At 36.0% G+C, this 19,424-nt stretch overlaps 1 protein-coding gene across 2 annotated transcripts in view; it reads right to left on the bottom strand.

The window, feature by feature from the left end:
* Window positions 1–345: 345 nt before the first annotated feature.
* The window catches only part of HADHB (hydroxyacyl-CoA dehydrogenase trifunctional multienzyme complex subunit beta), a 37,081-nt gene continuing 18,002 nt past the window's right edge, over window positions 346–19,424 (bottom strand). For both annotated transcript variants that reach the window (XM_079110163.1, XM_079110164.1), the window contains exons 6-16: window positions 16,404–16,503; window positions 12,897–12,984; window positions 11,207–11,394; window positions 10,699–10,879; window positions 9,835–9,956; window positions 7,196–7,275; window positions 6,901–6,948; window positions 6,119–6,206; window positions 5,169–5,243; window positions 4,487–4,651; window positions 346–900 (exon numbers count right to left, since the gene is read on the bottom strand). In XM_079110163.1, the coding sequence (XP_078966289.1) occupies window positions 865–900; window positions 4,487–4,651; window positions 5,169–5,243; window positions 6,119–6,206; window positions 6,901–6,948; window positions 7,196–7,275; window positions 9,835–9,956; window positions 10,699–10,879; window positions 11,207–11,394; window positions 12,897–12,984; window positions 16,404–16,503 (1,171 nt within the window). In that variant the 3' untranslated portion in view covers window positions 346–864. The remainder of the gene's footprint in view (window positions 901–4,486; window positions 4,652–5,168; window positions 5,244–6,118; window positions 6,207–6,900; window positions 6,949–7,195; window positions 7,276–9,834; window positions 9,957–10,698; window positions 10,880–11,206; window positions 11,395–12,896; window positions 12,985–16,403; window positions 16,504–19,424) is intronic.

The following is a 19,424-nucleotide window of genomic DNA, read 5'->3' on the forward strand; positions in this document are numbered from 1 at the left end:
GGCAACTAGTAGACCTTTTGCTTCTTTTTGAAGCACTAGTCCATATGTTTATTTAGTAAAATGTAAATGTCAAAAATATGAGAGGGCTTACAGTAGTTGATCAAAATAAAAAACTTCTTTATGCTTGATTTGAATTCTGGTAAACAGAAGCATCTCCAAACAATGAGATAAATTTACTTCTATCAAGCATTTGTGGGTGAAAAGGTATTATTTTAAAGCAGGACACTTTTATTCTTTTAAGGCTTACTGCAAGTTATAATTTACAAATGAGATATTAAAGGCAGAATCCGCCTCTAAGTCAAGAGAACCACCGTCTTTTCCCAATAAAAATAAGGCAAACAGTGCTCCAATATTCTCTATACTTTATTGAGGCTGACCAATATGGTATTTATGTATCTCAACATTTACTTTAAAGGTTTTCAGTAATGTTTAGGTAATGAACTATTTTTCATAATTAGCTAATTTAGGCACATTGGTTTGTATTTTAGAGAAAATACTTATCTTTAGGACACAGGAAGAAGTATAATTTGCAAATGTTACAAAGATGATTCCAAATCTCGGCTAACCTCTTTTCCAAACTGCAACCACTCATTTAGTAATTAATGACAACAGAGATTCAAAAACAACTGTTTAAACATATTTGTGTGATACTGTGGTAACTTAGAAATCCCTGAAAGAACAGTAAGCTATGATTATTGAAAAACCTCAGAACACGGGCAAGGCTTAATTGCAAAGTACTTAACAGAAGGCCACAGATGTTTTCCTAAGAGGAACTAGGAACTACAGGTGTCACTTAGTAATGCATTGAAATGGCATTGCCCAGTGCAAGTGCTGCACAGAAACAGGTCTCCTCCTCAGGATCCATCACTTTGGATAAGCTTCCACTATCATAGCATGGCCCTGTAAAGGAAAAAAGTTCAATCAGAACAATGAAAGGTCATGAGTCCAGTCAGTACAGAGGCAGCAGATAATAGTGTTGTAAAAGAAAGGCTTGGAAGTTTGATCTTGGCTCTGCCATTTAGCTACTGTGTGATCTTGGAAAAGTTGGTAGCCATTTGAACCTTCATTTCCTCTATGAAATGGGATTCATGCGGCCTAAAAATTTTCAAAAGTTTTTGTAAACATTAAATTAGCATACAGTAGCTGGGCATAATGGTACATGCCTGTCATCCTAGAGATTCAGCAGGCTGAGGCAAGAGGATCACAAGTTCAAGGTGAGCCTGGACAACTTGGATCCTATCTCAAAAAGAAAAAGAAAAAAAAAAGAGGACTAAGGGTAGAGAGTCCCTCGGTTCAACTCCTAGTAGAACAAACAAACAAGATAGCATATAGTATGCAGATGCACACATATATTTACGTGTGGATGGACATATAAATGCACCAGAATCTAGTACAATCTAATTCCTAATTGTGCTCTATAAATGGCAGCTATATTTTTTGTTTGTGATGCTAGGGATTGAACCCAGCCAGGGTCCTGCACATCTAGGCAAGCACCCTACCACTGAGCTGCACCCCAGCTCAAAGTTATGCAAAAATAAACACAATAAAGTGAAAGGTAACAAAAGCAAATTTCTAGATGAGAAAACTGAGGTTTTGAAAGATTAAATGACTCATACAAATCACAAAGCTATTAAGTAGCAAGGTCAGGATTTGAAACCAGGTCTAAATGATTCCAAAGCTTGGGCTCTTTCCTTCTTCACTAGTCTACACAGGTTAAAGAGATGGTCTGAGAGGCCACAAAGGGAAGAAGAAATGTCCCTTCTCCAGCACTGCATAGTGCTATGTACTAATATGCCTCTAGTTTAAAGTCTATCTGATAATCAGTCATTCTAACCTTTGGACTGCCAACAAACCAGTAAATGGCCTAATGGATCTCCTGGCTTCTAGGTTCAATTCAATCCCCAACAAATATTTACCAAGAAACTATTATTTACAAGGCACCAAGCTGAATACTGTGTGGGTTTAAACATTTGCTACAGTCTCCACTCTTAATCTAGTACACATGTACAGCAAAATAGTTAAGTAGTTTGACAACACATAAGCAAACAAGAGCAGGGATAGGAGAGTTTGACTGACTGGGGAATGGTCCTGGAAGGACTCAGGAATGTGGAACGCTCCTTCTCCAGCTTTTTTTTTCTTTTTTTCTTTCCTATACTGAAGATTGAACCCAGTAGCACTTTACCACAGGGCTACACCACCAATGCTTTTTTTTTTAAAACAAATTATTTTGAGACAGGTTTTCACTAAATTGCTCAAGCTGGCCTTGAACTTGTGATCCTCCTGCCTCAGCCTTCTGAACCACTGAGATTACAGGTGTGCACAACTGCACCTGGCCTTCTCCAGTTTTATTTAAAATACACTGTTCAAGCTTCAGCTTGACCAGTGGGAGGACTGCCAATCCTCACTTTCTCCAGTGGACACCTGCAATGTCTGGAGATATTTCTAGTTGTTTCAACTGGGTGTGTGGATTTGGTAAGGGTGAGGGAGGAGTTTAATACTACCAAAATCTAATGGGTACCCATGGCACAGATCCCCACTGCAAAGAATTATCCCAGCCCAGAATGTTAGTAGCGCCAAAGCTGAGAAGCCCTGCTCTAGATTCTTCCTCTGATCTCCTAATGATGTTGGTGTTACTTGTTTGGCTCTTGATAAAAGAGTATCAGTTTAACATAGTTTCTCAGAGGTATCATCTCCTTATTCCTCACTACACTACAAACTTCTAAAAGAAAGATACTAGGGATAACTTTTTGTTCACATACAGAAGCATCTAGTATTATTTATATTCTACGTGCTAGATAAAAGAACTGGTGAAGCCAGGTATGGTGGCTTATGCTTGTAATCCCAGAGATTCAGGAGGCTTAGGCAGGAGGATTCCAAATTCAAGGCCAACCTCAGCTACTTAGTGAGGCCCTAAGCAACTTAGCAAGACCTTGTCTCAAAACAAAAAAAATAAAAAGAGCTGAGGACATGGTTCAATGGCTCAGTGCCCCTGGTGCAAAATCCCTGATAAAAAAAAAAAAAAGAAGATTGGGGAACGGACAAATCAAAGGACAGTGTCCTATGTAAACTGCACACTGTGCACAGTGCTACATATGACTTGTCTCCCTGGGGAAGCCTGGCACAGAGGGAGAAGAGGGAGGGCTCTAGTCCTAACCAACCAGGTTTTTCTGTAAAGGAAGTCACACAGATTAAAAAACATTTCTGAAGTCCAAAATGTTCTAACTTATAAATAACTGAACTTATTTCCTTATTTCTGAGGAAAAGTTATAAATAACAAATTTTAAATGTAAAATGTTTTATTACTTTTAAATATTTATTTATCTGGATCAGTAACAAAGTTTCTGTAATCTGGAGGAAAATAATCTACTCACATCAGGAAAAAAAAAAAAAAAAAAGGAAAAAAAAGGAAAAAGACAATGATCAGTTTTCCTTTTGTATTTTACTCCCAGAGTGAAATGCTACAGCAGGTAGGAAGTTGGGTATATAATGAGAGCAAGGTAGGAAAAAAATTTGTCAGAATAATAGTTTCCTAGTTGAACATCAACAAGTTTTCCAGAAGCAAATTAATTCCTTGATTAAGGTATAATTCAGTTCTTTAGAAAGACAGTTTACCCTTTGGAAACATTTTATAGATAAGTACTCACATTGATTAGATAAATGAACAAAAGTTTATCATTAAAGAAGAAAATACATCAAGGTATCTATATCAATGGTGCCTAGGGAGGGAATTATAAGTGACCTAATTTTTTTCTGCATACTTTTTGCATTTTTCCCTAGTTTTAAAAATGAGCGTATAAATAAACAAAACAAAGGTATTATGTCCATCTACAACTAAAACTACTTTTTAAAACTAGCATATAGTAATTTTGTAAACAAAAAAATGTAAACATTAACTTAGGGAAAATCAGCTTGATTTAAACATCATCTTTCTTTCAAAGTGTTATCAGAATTTTAGTTGTCACTCTCCCCCCTCATCACCTCCACTGGTTGGCTGTCATAAGAAATACTGCTTTAAGAATATTGCAAACCAGGAGGGGGAGGATAGAATACCATAAAGATATAGGGAAGATCAATACAGTAGAAGATCAAGAGGGAGAGAGGGGGGATGGTAAAGGGGAGAAAACAGAATGGATTTTTAAAAATCATGCCATGTACATACATAAATATACCACAGGGAATTTCACCTTTATGTATAAGCAGAAACAATCAATCAAAAAAAAAATAGATGAGTGAAAGGAAGATCAGGAGGGTAGAGAAAGGAGAATGGGGGGAGGGAGGAGGGGAAAGAGAGGGGAGGGAACATGAACTGAAATTGAATTCCATGAATGTATGAATTTGTCAAGATGAACCCACTACTATGTATAACTATAATGATCTTTTAAAAAAAGAACACTTCAAACTAAACTAATCAAGTATTCTTAGGATGAGCTTATTTTGTTTCTAAGAAAATGACTCTGGAAACCCCTATAAAGCTGCTGAGACATACCTGTCCTCCAGCCGCACAGGCAGCCACTAAGCCATACTGGCCTCCATCCTTCCGTAATCTGTTGGCAGCTGCCATGACCAACCGACAGCCAGTGGCTCCAAATGGGTGGCCCAGGGACAGTGATCCACCCCAGATATTAAACTTCTCCAAAGGAAGTAATCCAACCTGGCACCCACAAAAATAAAGATAAAATAAAGGCAAGTTTACTTAAGATATGAATTAAGCCAGGAAGTAACAGAGAGGGAAATAACTAATGCTAGATATATCATAAATAATTTTACTGCAAAAGAAAGAAAGTCTAGACCAATATTAAAAGACAAGGATCAATTTATGTTTTTATCTAATGTCTGAATGGGAAGAACAAAAGAAAACATATACTATATTTGCTGAAGAATTTTCAGGAATTATTTTTAAACTAAAAAATAAATACATATAATGAAGTACAAAATTCTTCATAAGTAGCTTTCTCTTTCATATTCCTTTTTAAATTTTTTAAAATTTTATTTATTTAGATGTGGTGCTGAGAATCAAACCCAATGCCTCACACATGCTAGGCAAGTGCTCTACCACTAATCTACGACCTCAGCCCCTCCTTCATATTCTTAATAGCAGGTAACTAAGCTCTAAATACTAATTTGCTTTGAAAATTTAAGGATTATCAATTTTTTGATCAGAAACTTACCTTGGTTTTCCTACCCATGTAGTTTTGTGCAAACCAATCAGAATCCATGGCTTTAAAATTGGCCAAAATCTGACCCTAAGAGGGAAAATACAGTGTAGAAACACATTTTAGATATTTAAATATTGTCCTGAGATTTAAATTTGCTGACTAAATTTCCTCATACACATCCATTTATATTTTTTAAATATTGGTTTTTCTGCAATTTTAGACATAAAAATTTGTATTTGTATGAAAATAAAAATAGCACAATCATTTAAATATATGCTTTATACATAGCATATAATTAGGCAAATCTTAAATCGGTTTTCAGGTAAAAATTTCTTTCTTATTTACTTATTTTTTAGTTGTATGTGGACACATATCTTTATTTATTTAAAATTTTTTTATGTGGTGCTGAGGATCAAATCCAATGCCTCACAATGTGCTACGCAAGTGCTCTACCACTGAGCTACAGTCCTGGCCCCAAGTTTTCAGTTAAAAATTTCTTAAAGAAACAATTTAGTACTTCTGAAGGGACGCTCCAAGATAGAACCGAAAGGTATGTTTTAACATCACAGGTGTGGCCCTTGATTATTTCCCCTGATGACCCTCTTGCAATGTAGATTAGTACTTAAAATATAAAGTCTCACTCTTTTTTTTTTTTTTTTTGGTACCAGGGATTGAACTGAGGGACACTTGACCACTGAGGGGCGCTTGATCACTGAGTCACATCCCCAGCACTATTTTGTATTTTATTTGGAGACAGGGTCTCACTGAGTTGCTTAGGCCTCACTTTTGCTGAGGTTGGCGTTGAACTCTTGATCCTCCTGCCTCAGCTTCCAGAGCCACTGTCATGGGTGTGCCACCATGCCTGGCTAAAGCCTTATCCTTATTTCACCCTATTATAAACTATGCCTTGCTCTCTCCCACAAGACTATAGTTCTTTCAGATATGTCTTTCAAATGACTTACTGAGAAAGCTTCATGAAATTCAAAAACATCAATATCATTCATGGTTAATCCTGCCTTTTCCAGAACTTTTGGTGTTGCATATGTTGGTCTGAAAAGAAAAAAAAGGGGTAATATCTTAAAACTTTAATTTTTAACCTAAGAGTGCCTTCATATTCTCCAAGCTGAGTTTTACACTAATTCATTACTTTTACTGTAACATATTGATTAAGTACTGGGAATACAATAATGAATGGAATAGACATGCTCTGTTCTTGTAAATTTATATAGCAGAGTCAGGGAAACATAATAAATAAGCAAACAATGAAGGATTAAGTTCAAGCTGATGATATACAACTAGAACAAAATTTAAAGGGAAAGGCATCAGAAAGGACATAGCTAATCTTCAGGTTATAGTGGAAGCCACTGAGGCTACTAGCAGCTCGTGAGGGAGGGGAAGACAGTCAACCTATCAGAAGGCTTTTGTGAAAGGCTATTTATTAAGAAGACTGTAGCAGTGTGTGTAGCAAAAAGAAAAAAAAGATGCTTATGATACCTTATAAAAAATACAAAGTGATATATATGTATATATACATATGTATATGTATATACATATGTAATAATTTTAAGTAAAAAATTTCAGGAAAATATGGAAAGTAATAAAGAAGGGATTATTATTTAAAAAAAAAGTCCACCACATGATTCAATTATGAACTTAGGACTTAACCATACTTTAAAATCTGTGTAATAAATGTGTGTAATCAAATACTTTTGATTAAAGTCTAGGAATATACACTACTACCTACCCCAGTAAAAGCTGATCTTTTGGATCCTGGGACACATACACAAAATCCCTAGGTTAAAAAACAGAAGGGTTAGCTTCTTTTTATTATTTTATTTATTTTATTTTATTTTATTTTATTTTATTTATTTATTTATTTTTTTTTGCAGTGCTGGGGATCGAACCCAGGGCCTTGTGCATGTAAGGCAAGCACTCTACCGACTGAGCCATCTCCCCAGCCCCAATTTTATTTTTAATTTAATTGTATTTATTTTTATTTTATTTAATAAAATAAAGAAATCTGAGGCAATTTACTTTACCTTAAATATGCCTTTGGTTTATAACCCAAGGCCAGAGCTTTGTCCTCTGCCATAATCAGCATTGCAGAAGCGCCATCAGTCTGAAATGTTAATCAGAACAATAATGCAAATTCTCTAGTCTATCTGGAGGTCTTTCTGCATGTATTTTCTAGGCCCTGTTTCTGAGGATACTATCTCATACTTAGTCTATACAACAAACTTCATTGTATCCATCATTAAATTACAATTCAAACACATGCACTGATCTATTTTTTGAAGACAAAAGCAGAAGAGCCTATTCAAAAAGTATATTTATCAAAATGGATAAAGAAAAGAGGTAACATTAGAAATATTTATTCATAATAAATTCAAGCCAAAGTTTTCTGTTTTTGGCACAGAAAATGAAATGTTATGAATTTTGGAAATTAAAATCTCTTATTTAACTTTTTCATTTTTACATTTTCTGTGCTGTTTTTCATTTGCTTCCTACCCATGACTTCTAGGTGATTTTATTCTACTTAAATGCTCTATAGCAAGTAAACCAATGGGAGAAGAATCAGGTGCAGATGAGAACATTAGAACTATAGTTTTCCCTCTTTGGATCTGTTCCATACTTGTTTTTTTTTTTTTTTTTGGTACTGAGGATTGAGCCCAGAGGGGCTTAACCACTGAGCCATATCCCCAGTCTTTTTTTATATTTTATTTAGAGACAGGGTCTTCTGAGTTGCTTAGGGCCTCGCTTAGTTGCTGAGGCTGGCTTTGAACTCGCAATCCTCCTGCCTCAGCCTCCTGAGCCACTGGGATTACAGGCATGTGCAACTGCACCCAGCTTGTCCCATACATTTTTATTCTAAATGATTAATGAGGGTTGGGAAACGAAGAGGTACCACTGGACAGGGGGGTGGGGGAGGGGTAGGATTTACCATTACTTCAAAAAAGAAATTCTCACCAAAATTCAAAATTAGAAAGAAAAGGAAACTACTTTGTATAGTTTACACTATCAGATTTTTTACAACTCAGCAACCATGAAGAGAGTATGCAGCAACCAACAGGGTGGCCATAAAGTCAGTCAACACAGGTTTCCTCTATACATAATAGATTACAGTAATAATACATTCAATGTGCCACTGTGCAAAATTGCAGTGAATGTAGTGCACTAATGCACTTCCAAAAAATCCAAGTTATCTGTGATGTGTTGCCTCTGCTGAATATATCTCTGATTTTCACTGAATAAACCTGAACCTTTAATATACTACAAATAATCAAGGAGATTCAGATCTCGTGAAACCCATGCCTCTCAAGGTCCTGTTATCTAATTTAGTTTTGGAAATAATCATTTAACCAGTCCTTCACCACTTAGGCTTAACAGGGGAGATGTATACTGCTGAAACCATTCCAGGTACCCTGCCTGCAGTCCATCAATGGCAGGCATTAGTTAGTCACTTACCACGGACAAGACGACAAACATCTGCCTATTTCCAGACAATACAACCAGGTACGGGAGTTATATTGTAAAAGAAACACTGACCAGCTGGACTACATCCACCTACTACACTCAAGGTGGTAAGAAAAAGAGAAACCACATCTTAAAGCAGCAGCAAAATCAAAGGGAATGTCTAACTGAAAAGTCAGAAAAGCATGGAAGGATATGACAGAGCTATATGCAGATAAATAAAAACAGGAAGCAAAAAAGGGGGGAAGATGTATTTCATGATGCTTGTAGGAAAATAATTTGGGGGCCAATATAAAGCATTGTTTTTAATTATCAAAGCTAAAAGAAGTATCCCATTATTCTTTGTATTTTTCGTGTTCCGATTTATATCCTATGCTCTAAAACAAGTTTTTTTCCAAAGAGGCTCTTGATGTCACATTTCCTTTTTCCATTTTGCTATTTTCCATTTGCTATTCCCTTTGCCTGAAATGACTTTTTCTGTTGTTGTTGTTGTTTTTGGTACCAGGAATGGAACCCAGGGGTGCTTAAGCAGAGCCACATCCCCAACCCTTTTTATTTTTTAATTAATTTTTTTTTTTTTTCTTAAAAATTTGAGATAGGGTTTGCTAAGTTGCTTAGGGCCTTCTTAAGTTGCTGAGGCTGGTCTCAAACTTGTGATCCTCCTGCCTCAGCCTCCCATGTTGTTGGGATTACAGGTATGTGCCCATACTCAGCCTGGAATGACTATTTTATACTTCTTGAATTGGCTTTTACTATTTCTTCAAAATTCATCATTTAAGTGATATCTCTTCTGAGATGCCTCCCTGACTACCCCCCATGCACAACTCCATGAGCCCTATTTATTTTCTCCAATGGCTATCCTTATAGCTATCACAGCACTCTCTCACTGTATTACAACTGTCTGTTCTTTTCACCTCTAGGGCATAGCTAAGGCAATCAAAGTTTTATAGCCCACGAAATACATGATCAGCTTTTGGTTCAGAATGATGATTGGATTAAATGATTTTTAAAGCCTTAAAACTATCATTTTACTTTTTTAAAAGGATTCTATTTTAACAATATCTTTACAATGAATACTACTATTCTAACATTATCTTTACAATGAATAACTAAATTTTTAAGCCTCTATTCATAATATACACAAATAAATCTATTTCAGAGTACCGAAATAAAAGTCATTACTAAATACAAATGGCATTGACATTACCAGGAAAGAAGAATTTGCAGCTGTCACTGTGCCATAGGGCTTAATGAATGCAGGTTTCAGTTTGGCCATCTGCTCCAGTGAGGAAGGACGGATGCCATTGTCTTTGGTAACTGTCTCCTTTCCTATAAAAACAGGAACTCTGTAACTCTAAGGAACTACAAACATTATAGATCTTTAGAGAAATGTGTTTTAAGAATTACAAGAATGAATGAAATGTAGATTGTACCTATTCAATAGACAAAAAGCCTTTTTTCTCCAGGTGCTAGGGATCAATCCAGGATTAATGCATGCAAGAGCAAGCACTCTACCACTGAGCTTAATTCCCAAGCCCGAAAGAAAACCTTTTATAGTTATCAAAATATGATCAAATTTTAAAATAAACCCTTAAGACATTTGCAAAGTCATAAAAATGGACTAATTCAGTTTTTAAAAACCCTATTCTTGGGCTGGGGTTATGGCTCAGTGGTAGAGCCCTTGCCTCATCTTTGTGAGGCACTGTATTTGATTCTCAGCACCACACGTAAATAAATGAATTAAGATATAAAAAAGAAAACTATTCTTTTAAGATGCTTATTCACATTTGGCTCTTTTATACAGAAAAAACATAAATCAAGAATTTTGAAAATGATATACTTAAGAACTAAAAGATATCAGGAAATCTAAAAGGAAAGCCTTATAAAAATATAAAAAAATTTACCTGTGTTACAACATAAATCGAAACTTGAGTCAATGTTTAAGAATTAAGTCTATTTTAGAAACAGAATCAATAAACTTATTGAAAGTCATTTAAGATTTCTTGAGTTTTAGGAGCAACTGGAGCAATTTAGAACTTGCTAATAAATATCATGAAGCATTTTATTTTACCTGGTACTTTGAAGGGAACAACATCAGACAGGAGTCCTTCATCCTGTGCCTTCTTGGCGAGACTGTGAGAGCGCAGGGCATATTCATCCTGTTCTAGTCGAGAAACAGCAAAGGCAGCAGCCAGTCGATCTGCAGAGTGGCCCATGGTCTCACTGGTGGAGAACTCAGCCACTGCAGGGAGCTAGGAAAGGAGGCACATTATTAAGAAGTGTTATATGACACCTAGGATCATTTAATGTTATTTGGAAAAGTGAAAATCTATTTATTTATCATCTATCAAGACCAAGACAAGGGAAGTTCTTGGTGAGCAAGGCGTTACAAAAAGGGTTCACAGATTCAAACTTTCTAACCACTGTTTTTTTTTCCATCTTGACCAAATAATTACCTTACCCTGTAATGAAGAGCATCTGAAAACATGCCTAAGCCAATGCTGTCTTATCTAATTCTAAATCTCTGCAGCAGGATGCTCTGGAAACTCAAATCTCTATATAAGATTCACAAGTCTTACCTCAGGTGATAGGAAATTCAATCTGAATTTAGAGAGCAAAGACAGTCGTTGGCCCATTGTCTTGGCTTTATTAAGATCAAGCATCATTTTCCTCATTTTCCTTGAATGACGAATAGGGACGTCAGACATTAACTCAACACCGCCAGCCACGACCACATCATACTGGCCAGAAGCAATCAGGCCAACAGCTAGAAGGCACAGGTTATATATACATGAACATCTTTTGCAGAAAAATAACACACCAATGAAATTTAAGCTTCTTGATTAAAAAGCTATGTAGCAGTTATCAGCTTTGAATATCTGTAATTAAAATTTTCATTTTTTCAGAGGAATTAAAATTAGTTTTTAAATTACTACAAATACATTTAACAACTTCAAAAAATAAGTTTAATTCAGATCATATGGACATCAACTTCTGGATATAACCATTGGGTCAACTTATATTCTAAACCAGAGGATCTTATAGGCTCCCATGCCTTTTTTTGGAGACAGGATCTCATTAGTTGCCCAGGCTGGTTTCCCGCTCACCATTTTTCTGCTTCAGCCTTCCAAGTAAGTTACTAGGACCACAGGCCTATGTCACCATGTTGTGCTTTATCTTGCATATTTTACATGCTCTCAGCTTTAGTTTTTTTTGGGGAAAAAATCTTTCCCTTGTAGAAAATGTTAATTTTCATTATAAGCAACAGACATTTTGGCTTTGAGATATAAGGCAGCCCACTTTCCTGTTTAGGACCACTGGCAAGTACTCTTTCATTCTAACCAGGAGTTGGTCACATGCTGCTCGAGTAGAGAATACCCTCAATCACTGCCTCTGACCTCATTCCCTGCCACCCATGAGCTGGGCAGTCCAACCCCGCCTTGATGTTACTAAAACAGCACAATGAATACTAAGCTGCTCAGGTTTTCTGCCTTTTCAAAATGTTCTTCTATGAAATGTTCCACAATTTGTTTAAGGTTTGTTAGAAGTCACAGTGATTTATGAAATACCAATGAGGAGGGGAGAAAGCAAAGGACAGAGTTGTGCCAAAGCAGGGATTTACAATTATGCAACTACAGTGATGGTGGCGGCAGCAGGACCCTATCTTTGTGGAGAAGCATCACATCAGAATCGCCTAGGTTTAAAACCCAGGAGATTATAAACTCTTCATGCCTCTTGTTCTGAAGCACCCTCCAAAAGACACACTCCTCCAGCTACAATCTGGGCTACAACCAGCCACGTTACTGGTGGAGGAGCAACAGTGGCTATTTGCCTCAGGTATAGAGAGCAAGAAAAAGGTTGAGAAGTAGTGTTGAAAACCCAAAATTTTTAATACAACCTTATTTTTAAAATAAAGTGATCTGTGCTAATCATTTCCCTCCCTCCCTTCCTTCTTCCCTTCTTCTTCTTTTTTTTTTGTACCACGTATTAAATAAACCCAGGGGTACTTAACCACCAAGTCACATCCCAAGTATTCATTTTATTTAGAGACATGGTCTCACTGAGTCACTTAGGGTCTCCCTAAGTTGCTGCGGCTGGCTTTGAACTTGAGATCCTCCTGGCTCAGCCTCCCTAGCCACTGGGATTAAAGGCGTGCGTCACTGTACCCAGCAAATCATTTATTTCTGTTGAGATTACTGTTTTTTTGTTTTTTTAATCCTGTAAAGGACAAAGGAGAAAAATTAACATTCAGCTTCTATTTAAACATACCTGTGGTCATGGCTTGGTTTGAAGAGATGCAAGCCATGGTGACAGTGTGAGCAGGAGTCTTGTCAGAAAAGCCAGCTCCAAGGGCAGCCTTCAGGAAACAGAAGTGAAGTGATCACTTACAAAGGAAATACATCATGTAAATGAAACTGTAAGCACTACTAATATGCACTGTCAATGAGGAAGGAATTCTTTTTAATATTCTAAAGAGCACTGTTTAAAGTAAAATTAAGCCCATCACAGAAATGGTTTACCAATTTCTCATTTTGCCAACAACTGGCAAGAACTCTGCAAATTCCTGGTAGCCAGTTTCTAGTGTGGTATGCAAACCTATAATACTCTTCTATCTCAACTAATACTTAGCAATGCTTTGCTCAAAACCATAAGGATTCAATTTAGCTTCTGCATATGTACCTCTCATAATGTGTGTCCCAGCAGTCATAAGGGTAAGAACCAAAGTAAAAGTCAACAAACATGAAAATGTTTCTAAAGAGTTGACCATTCATAAACAGAGTTCCCACTCAGGCCTACTTCACACTCATCTCTTTTCTCACTGCCACTTAATCTCTCTCAAAGAGCACACTGCTGACCCAAGGCATGGCAGAACCGGAAAACTTGCCAAATATACAGAAATTCAACTCCATGAAACTTTAGAAAATTGCCTCAATTACACGTGAGTAAATGAATAAGGGTCAGGCCAGTTCAAAACTAGAAGAGAGGCTGTCCAGGACAATGACGTAAGAAACTGATTTGTAGTTAAAGAGGTTTTGAGAAAAACTGAAACCCTCCATTAATTGGGCATAATGGCCTCTATTTTGATGGCACAGGAAGTAGAATATGAAATAAGGATATTTATAATTTATTACATATTTATTGGAGAAATGTTGCTAATAAAAAATCAGTATTTCCATTTTTCCTTACACAGTGAATTAATACATATATACAATTATAAAATACTGTTTTCTAATATTAAAGCTTCACTTTAAGAATTAAGTTCCAAGGACTACAGTTGTGGCTCAGTGGTAGTGTGCTCCCTAGCACACGTGAGGCCCAAGTGAGGCCCTGGGTTTGATCCTCAGTACCACATAAAAAATAAAATAAAAGTATTGTGCACATCTACAACTAAAAAATATTAAAAAAAAAAAAAAAAATTAAGTTCCAGGACTGGGGTGTAGGTAGGCAGAGTGCCTGCTCAGAATGTGAAGCCCCAGCATCACAAAATAAAACAAAAAAATGAATGTTCACAATTCCCCCAACTCTTTACTATGAAATTCTGAAATTCTGAATCCCATTACAAGGAATTCATTTTGAGGGCCTGAATGTGCAGCTCAGTCGTAAAGCTAGCATGTATAAGGTCTTGGGTTCAATCCCCCAAAGTGCAAAAACACAAAACAACAAAATTGACTATACTTTGTAGGACCAACAGTAAATTCTTGAAATAAACAAGGAATTCATTTTTTTAGTGGTCTTTTCCTGAAACTAGTTAGGACTGGAGATGTGGTCAGTAGTAGAGTGCTTGCCTGACAAATGTGCATTCCTGGGTTTATTCCCAGAATCACAAAAAATTAAAAAATAAATTTAAAAAATTTTAAAAAGTCCAACTGAAACTAATTATCCTTAGAATACAAACTTCCCTATACCTTGGTAAAATAAATGTTTCCAAAGTTAGGTTAAAGAGGTTCTGTGTTTCTTAACTGATGTTTACCTTTATAATTATACTATTTCTATATGTTTTACCATCATCTGTAGAAATGAAAATGCATATGGTGGCATACGTGCAACATGCCTTATTCTGGTCTTTCTAGGTAGGCCTGACACTTAGTGCCCCATCAACTTTGTTAAGAACTATTGCCTGGCAACTGCATGTCAACCTGTCAGCATAAACTGGTCCAAAAGGAAGACAGAATCAAGTTTTCGGGGAGCAAGGGTGAAGAGTTCCACAGTGTAAGGGGCATTCAGGTTCTAATGGCCTGACACTCATGAGGGCCTTCTAGCACATGTTGCCCTTGGCCCCAGCTGACTCAGGACTGAAGGAGCTTTAAATAGAAGTGGAAGCTGGTGACCCTTGTCCACATGCTTCTATTTAAAGTTTGAATAGTTCTCAAGGTGATAAGGAGAAAGACAGAAGATGCCACTTAGTTAAATTAAAGAGTAGGGAAATATGCTGAGATCTTTCAGTACAGTCAGGTTCAAGAGAAGCCTTTTAGGATTTCATATAAATACTATTAATATAGACAAGAGGTTCTAAAGTTCTTTATCTAAAAATTATATTTTTATAGGTTATGATTCAACTTTAAAGTATAATATTCTCATAAGTATTCCCTCAACTCAACCTCTGCCTGCAACCACTACAAAAATTACCTGAAGCGCAGGAGCACAACATGACCAGTATTAGGGGAGAGAAAAGAAACTACCTCATGTCAATCAACAGCTGAGATTTGCATATGAGTGTAAAATTTGCAGGAAAAAATTCACAGAAAGATCATGGACTTAGTTTTAGGAAAGAACAGAAATATAGAAAAAACTGAAACAGATTTAACACTTATTTTTTAACTGCTCTTATAAAAGTCACTTTATTTTCACAATATAATAGTTGAAAACGTTTATGAACAGTTTGATGCCTTTATGTACTCATGAAACTGTCTCATTTGGTACATTCAGAAACACGGAGGTATAGAGAAAACCAAAATATTTAAAGAGAAAAACAGAAACTTCTTTCTGTCCCTCAACAACATAAAGTTGATTTCTGAGGGCTTGAGTGGTGAGAGGCCTTCTGCAGTCTCAATGTTTAATGAAGGGCAAAATGCTAAAGCAGAACAAACACTTGGAGTCCTGCGCACCTGCCCTTTTTTCTGGACTGACAGCAATGAGAGTTATTACCCTCCCAACTTCACTGTTCACAAACACAAGCACAGATCGTAAATAAGCACTGAAATGTGCTATGGAGCCAACATTAACCAAAAAGTCACTTTTAAATTAATACCAAGCCTAGAAGCTGTGTTTGGATCATTCACTGTGAAATGCCTGTGGGACACATCACAGACATTCCAAGGCTAACATTATCTCAGTTGCCCAATGAACTCTACGTGGAGCTATGCCAACTAGGGTAAAAGTAAACCTCTGTGAAACAGATATTTAAAAAAAAAAAAAAAATACTGCCTACGTGTCACTGACTCAATTGGAACAAGTACCTAAGCAAGTTACCTCTAATTACAAAAACCAAGTTATTAAATTAATTCTTTGTAAATCATGAACTTTTAAATTACTTAGAACCATGATATCTAACATTACAAAAAGTAACATCAGCCACACACTGCCATAATCTCTACTTTCCTAACACAAGATAAAAGACAATTTAACATTTTCTGAACCAGCTCAAATAATTGATTTATAATAAAGTATGAATATATACTAACAGTACACATTTTTTGATTTATAGTATAATTATCTTAAATATTAAATAAAACTTATTTAAGTTGTAAAATCACGTTTTTTTTTTTTTTTACTCACCTCTCTAGCCACATTGCTTGTTTTCACTTCCTGAATAACTGTACCAAAGATGATATAATCAACAACATCTTTTGGGACACTGGTCCGTTGCAATAAACCCCTGAAAGAAGAAATACAAAGCAAAGAAACACTTCATGCATTAAGGTAGTGCCAGAATCATCACATGAAACACTGCACTAAGCCAAGAGTGGTGGCACACACCTGTAATCCCAGTCACACAGAAGGCCAAGATAGGAGAATTGCCTGGACCAGCAACTCAGAAAGACCATCTCAAAATAAAAATTAAGAAGGGCTGGGGCTATAGCTCAGTAGTAGAGTGCCCCTGGATTTAATACCCTACATCACAAAACAAAACAATGAACTTCCTTAAAAAGGTAAGTCTTACAATGAGAACCCCTTGACTTTATTGTAATTTGAGAATAAATTTGATTAAATAAGCTATTTAACTTTTGTATTTTTTTGGGGGGGCTAGGTTATTGGGACAAATTAACCACACACAAAAAAAATAACAAAACAAACAAACAAAAAACATAGCTAATATACTGAATAAAATATCAAGCAAAAAAAATATAAAAATTTTTAAAAAGGTAAGTCTTAAGCTGGGGATGTAGCTCACAGGTAGAGCACTTGCCTAGCATGTGGAATGCCCTGGGTGTGTGCCCCAGCACCACAAAAATACAAGAAATGAAATGTAAATTAAATTAAAGGTAAGCTTTGAATTTAAAAGAACAGAGGTTGTATCTTTAACATTTGGCACCTTATCAAAGAAGAAATAAATGAATGATTTAAAAAGTTAACATCTGATGATGAATTAGTTGGTAATGAGAAATCAGAAAGGAAAAATGAAAATAATCTGGAATAGGAGAAAATAGATAAGTAAACATAATAAAGTTAATTTTAGTAGAAACCAAAGTTTTCAGAAAAAAAAAATGAAAATCAAAGACATGAAGTAAAATCTTGGGAGTATTATATTAAAATGAAATATCAAACAATTTTTAAGGTCTATCCATTGATAGAAACTAGAAGCAGTTATACTCAGTAGGAAGGAGCATACCTTAAACCCCCAGTCTTGGTTTCTAAATGTCATTCCCCATTAAAGGAACAAGAGTTTTTGTTTTGTTTTGTGTGTTTTGGTAATACTGGGAATTAAACCAAGGGGTGCTCTACCACTGAGCCACATTCCCAGTCTTTTTATGTTTTTATTTTGAGACAGGGTCTTACTAAGTTACCCAGGCTGGCCTTAAACTTGCAATCCTCTTGTCTCAGCTTCCTAAATCACTGGGATTATAGGCATGTGCCACCACACCTAGCTAGGAACAAAAATTTTTTTAAATTAATGACTGATAGTAGATCTGAAGCAAAAGTATAAAGTGAACCTTGTGATCTTTTTTGTGCCAAAAGTAAGAAAGCTGGCTGGGCACAGTAGCACACACCTATAATTACAGAGACTTGGGAGGCTGAGGCAGGAAAACTCCAAGTTCAAGGCCAGTCTCAGCCAGTTATTAAGACCCTCTCTCAAAATAAAAATAAAAAGGATAGGGGGAATAGCACAGTGGTAAAGCAGCCCTGAGCTTAAACCCCAGTACCACGAAAAAGAATAAAAAAAAAAAAAAAAAAAAAAAGCAAGAAAGTACTCCAACTTGAATGGGACCATATCAAAACAAGAAATTGGGTGTGTACACATTTGTCAAAACGCATCAAAGAACACATTTAAACTCTGTGCCTTTTATCATATGCAATTATACTAAAAACAAAAGGGACATAGGCACAAACCTGAAGTAGCTCTCAGAGATTTAAAAAAAAAAAAAAAAAAAGGAAAAAAAAAGAAAAAATGGGATAATTTCCAGTTTACAAAAAAATCAGGAGAGGAAAGTTAAATATCATCATGAAGAACACCCAGAATGGGCCAGGTATAGTCACTCACACCTGTAATCCCAGCAACTCAGGAGGTTGAGGCAGAATTGCAAGCTCAAGGCCAGCCTCAGCAATTTAGTAAGGCTCTAAGCAACTAAGCAAGACCCTTTTTCAAAACATAAAAGAAAAAAAAGGCTGGGGATGTGGTTCAGTCACACCTGGGTTCAATTCCCAGTACAAAACAAACAAACAAAATGGGACACCCAAAATAGGACATTCTATAGGACTGCTGGGCCAGACTTTTCAAAAAGTCAATCAGGGGGAGACAGGGGGAGAAAGAAAATATTCTACATTTAAGGAGACTAAAGAACATATCCTTTTGTAGTATAAACTTTGATAGATTCCTGAATTGAAAAGAAAAAAATTTTTTTAAATAAAAGACATCCTTGGAACAATTGAGAGGTACTTACATATGAACTAGACATAAGACATTATCATGGAACCATTATTATTAACTTAAATATGGTAATAGTGCTGTGCTTTTAGCAGAGAAGCTCCTTTTTCTTAGGAGATAAATAAATGCTAAGTATTTTGGACTCCATTGTCCTGATGTCTACAACTTACTATCAAAATAGTCCAAACCATAAAAACACAGCAAATATGACAAAATGATTAACAATTATTAAATGTAGGTGGAAGGAATTTAGAAGTTCACTGTGTTATTATTTCAAGTTTACCATGTTTCACATTTAAAAAAAATAATAAACTTGAGGAAAAGCTCGCAACTCCCAGCCTCGCATCGTAACAGCATCATTATCAGAAATAGGAAAATAGGAATGGAGATGTAGCTCATTGGTAGAGTACCTGCCTAGCACATACAGAGGCCCTGGGTTCAATCCCCAGCACCACAAAAAAAAAAAAAAAAAAAAAAAAAAAAAGGATGAAAAGAGAAAAAAACAAATCTAGCTTTGGAGAAAAGGCACTTTTTTTTTTTTTTTTGGCAGTACTCGGGATCGAACTCAGGGCCTCTCTACCAGCTGAGCTATCTCCCCAGCCACACTTTTTATTTTTGATATGGTGAGTTTGAGGTATCTGTGAAAAGAGTTCAAATTTAGAGATTTGGAGTAGTCTACATTAATAAACTAAGGATTAAGCAGATGAGATTTT

The sequence above is a fragment of the Sciurus vulgaris genome (genome assembly GCF_902686455.1).
Source record: "Sciurus vulgaris genome assembly, chromosome: 14".
NCBI lineage: Eukaryota > Metazoa > Chordata > Mammalia > Rodentia > Sciuridae > Sciurus > Sciurus vulgaris.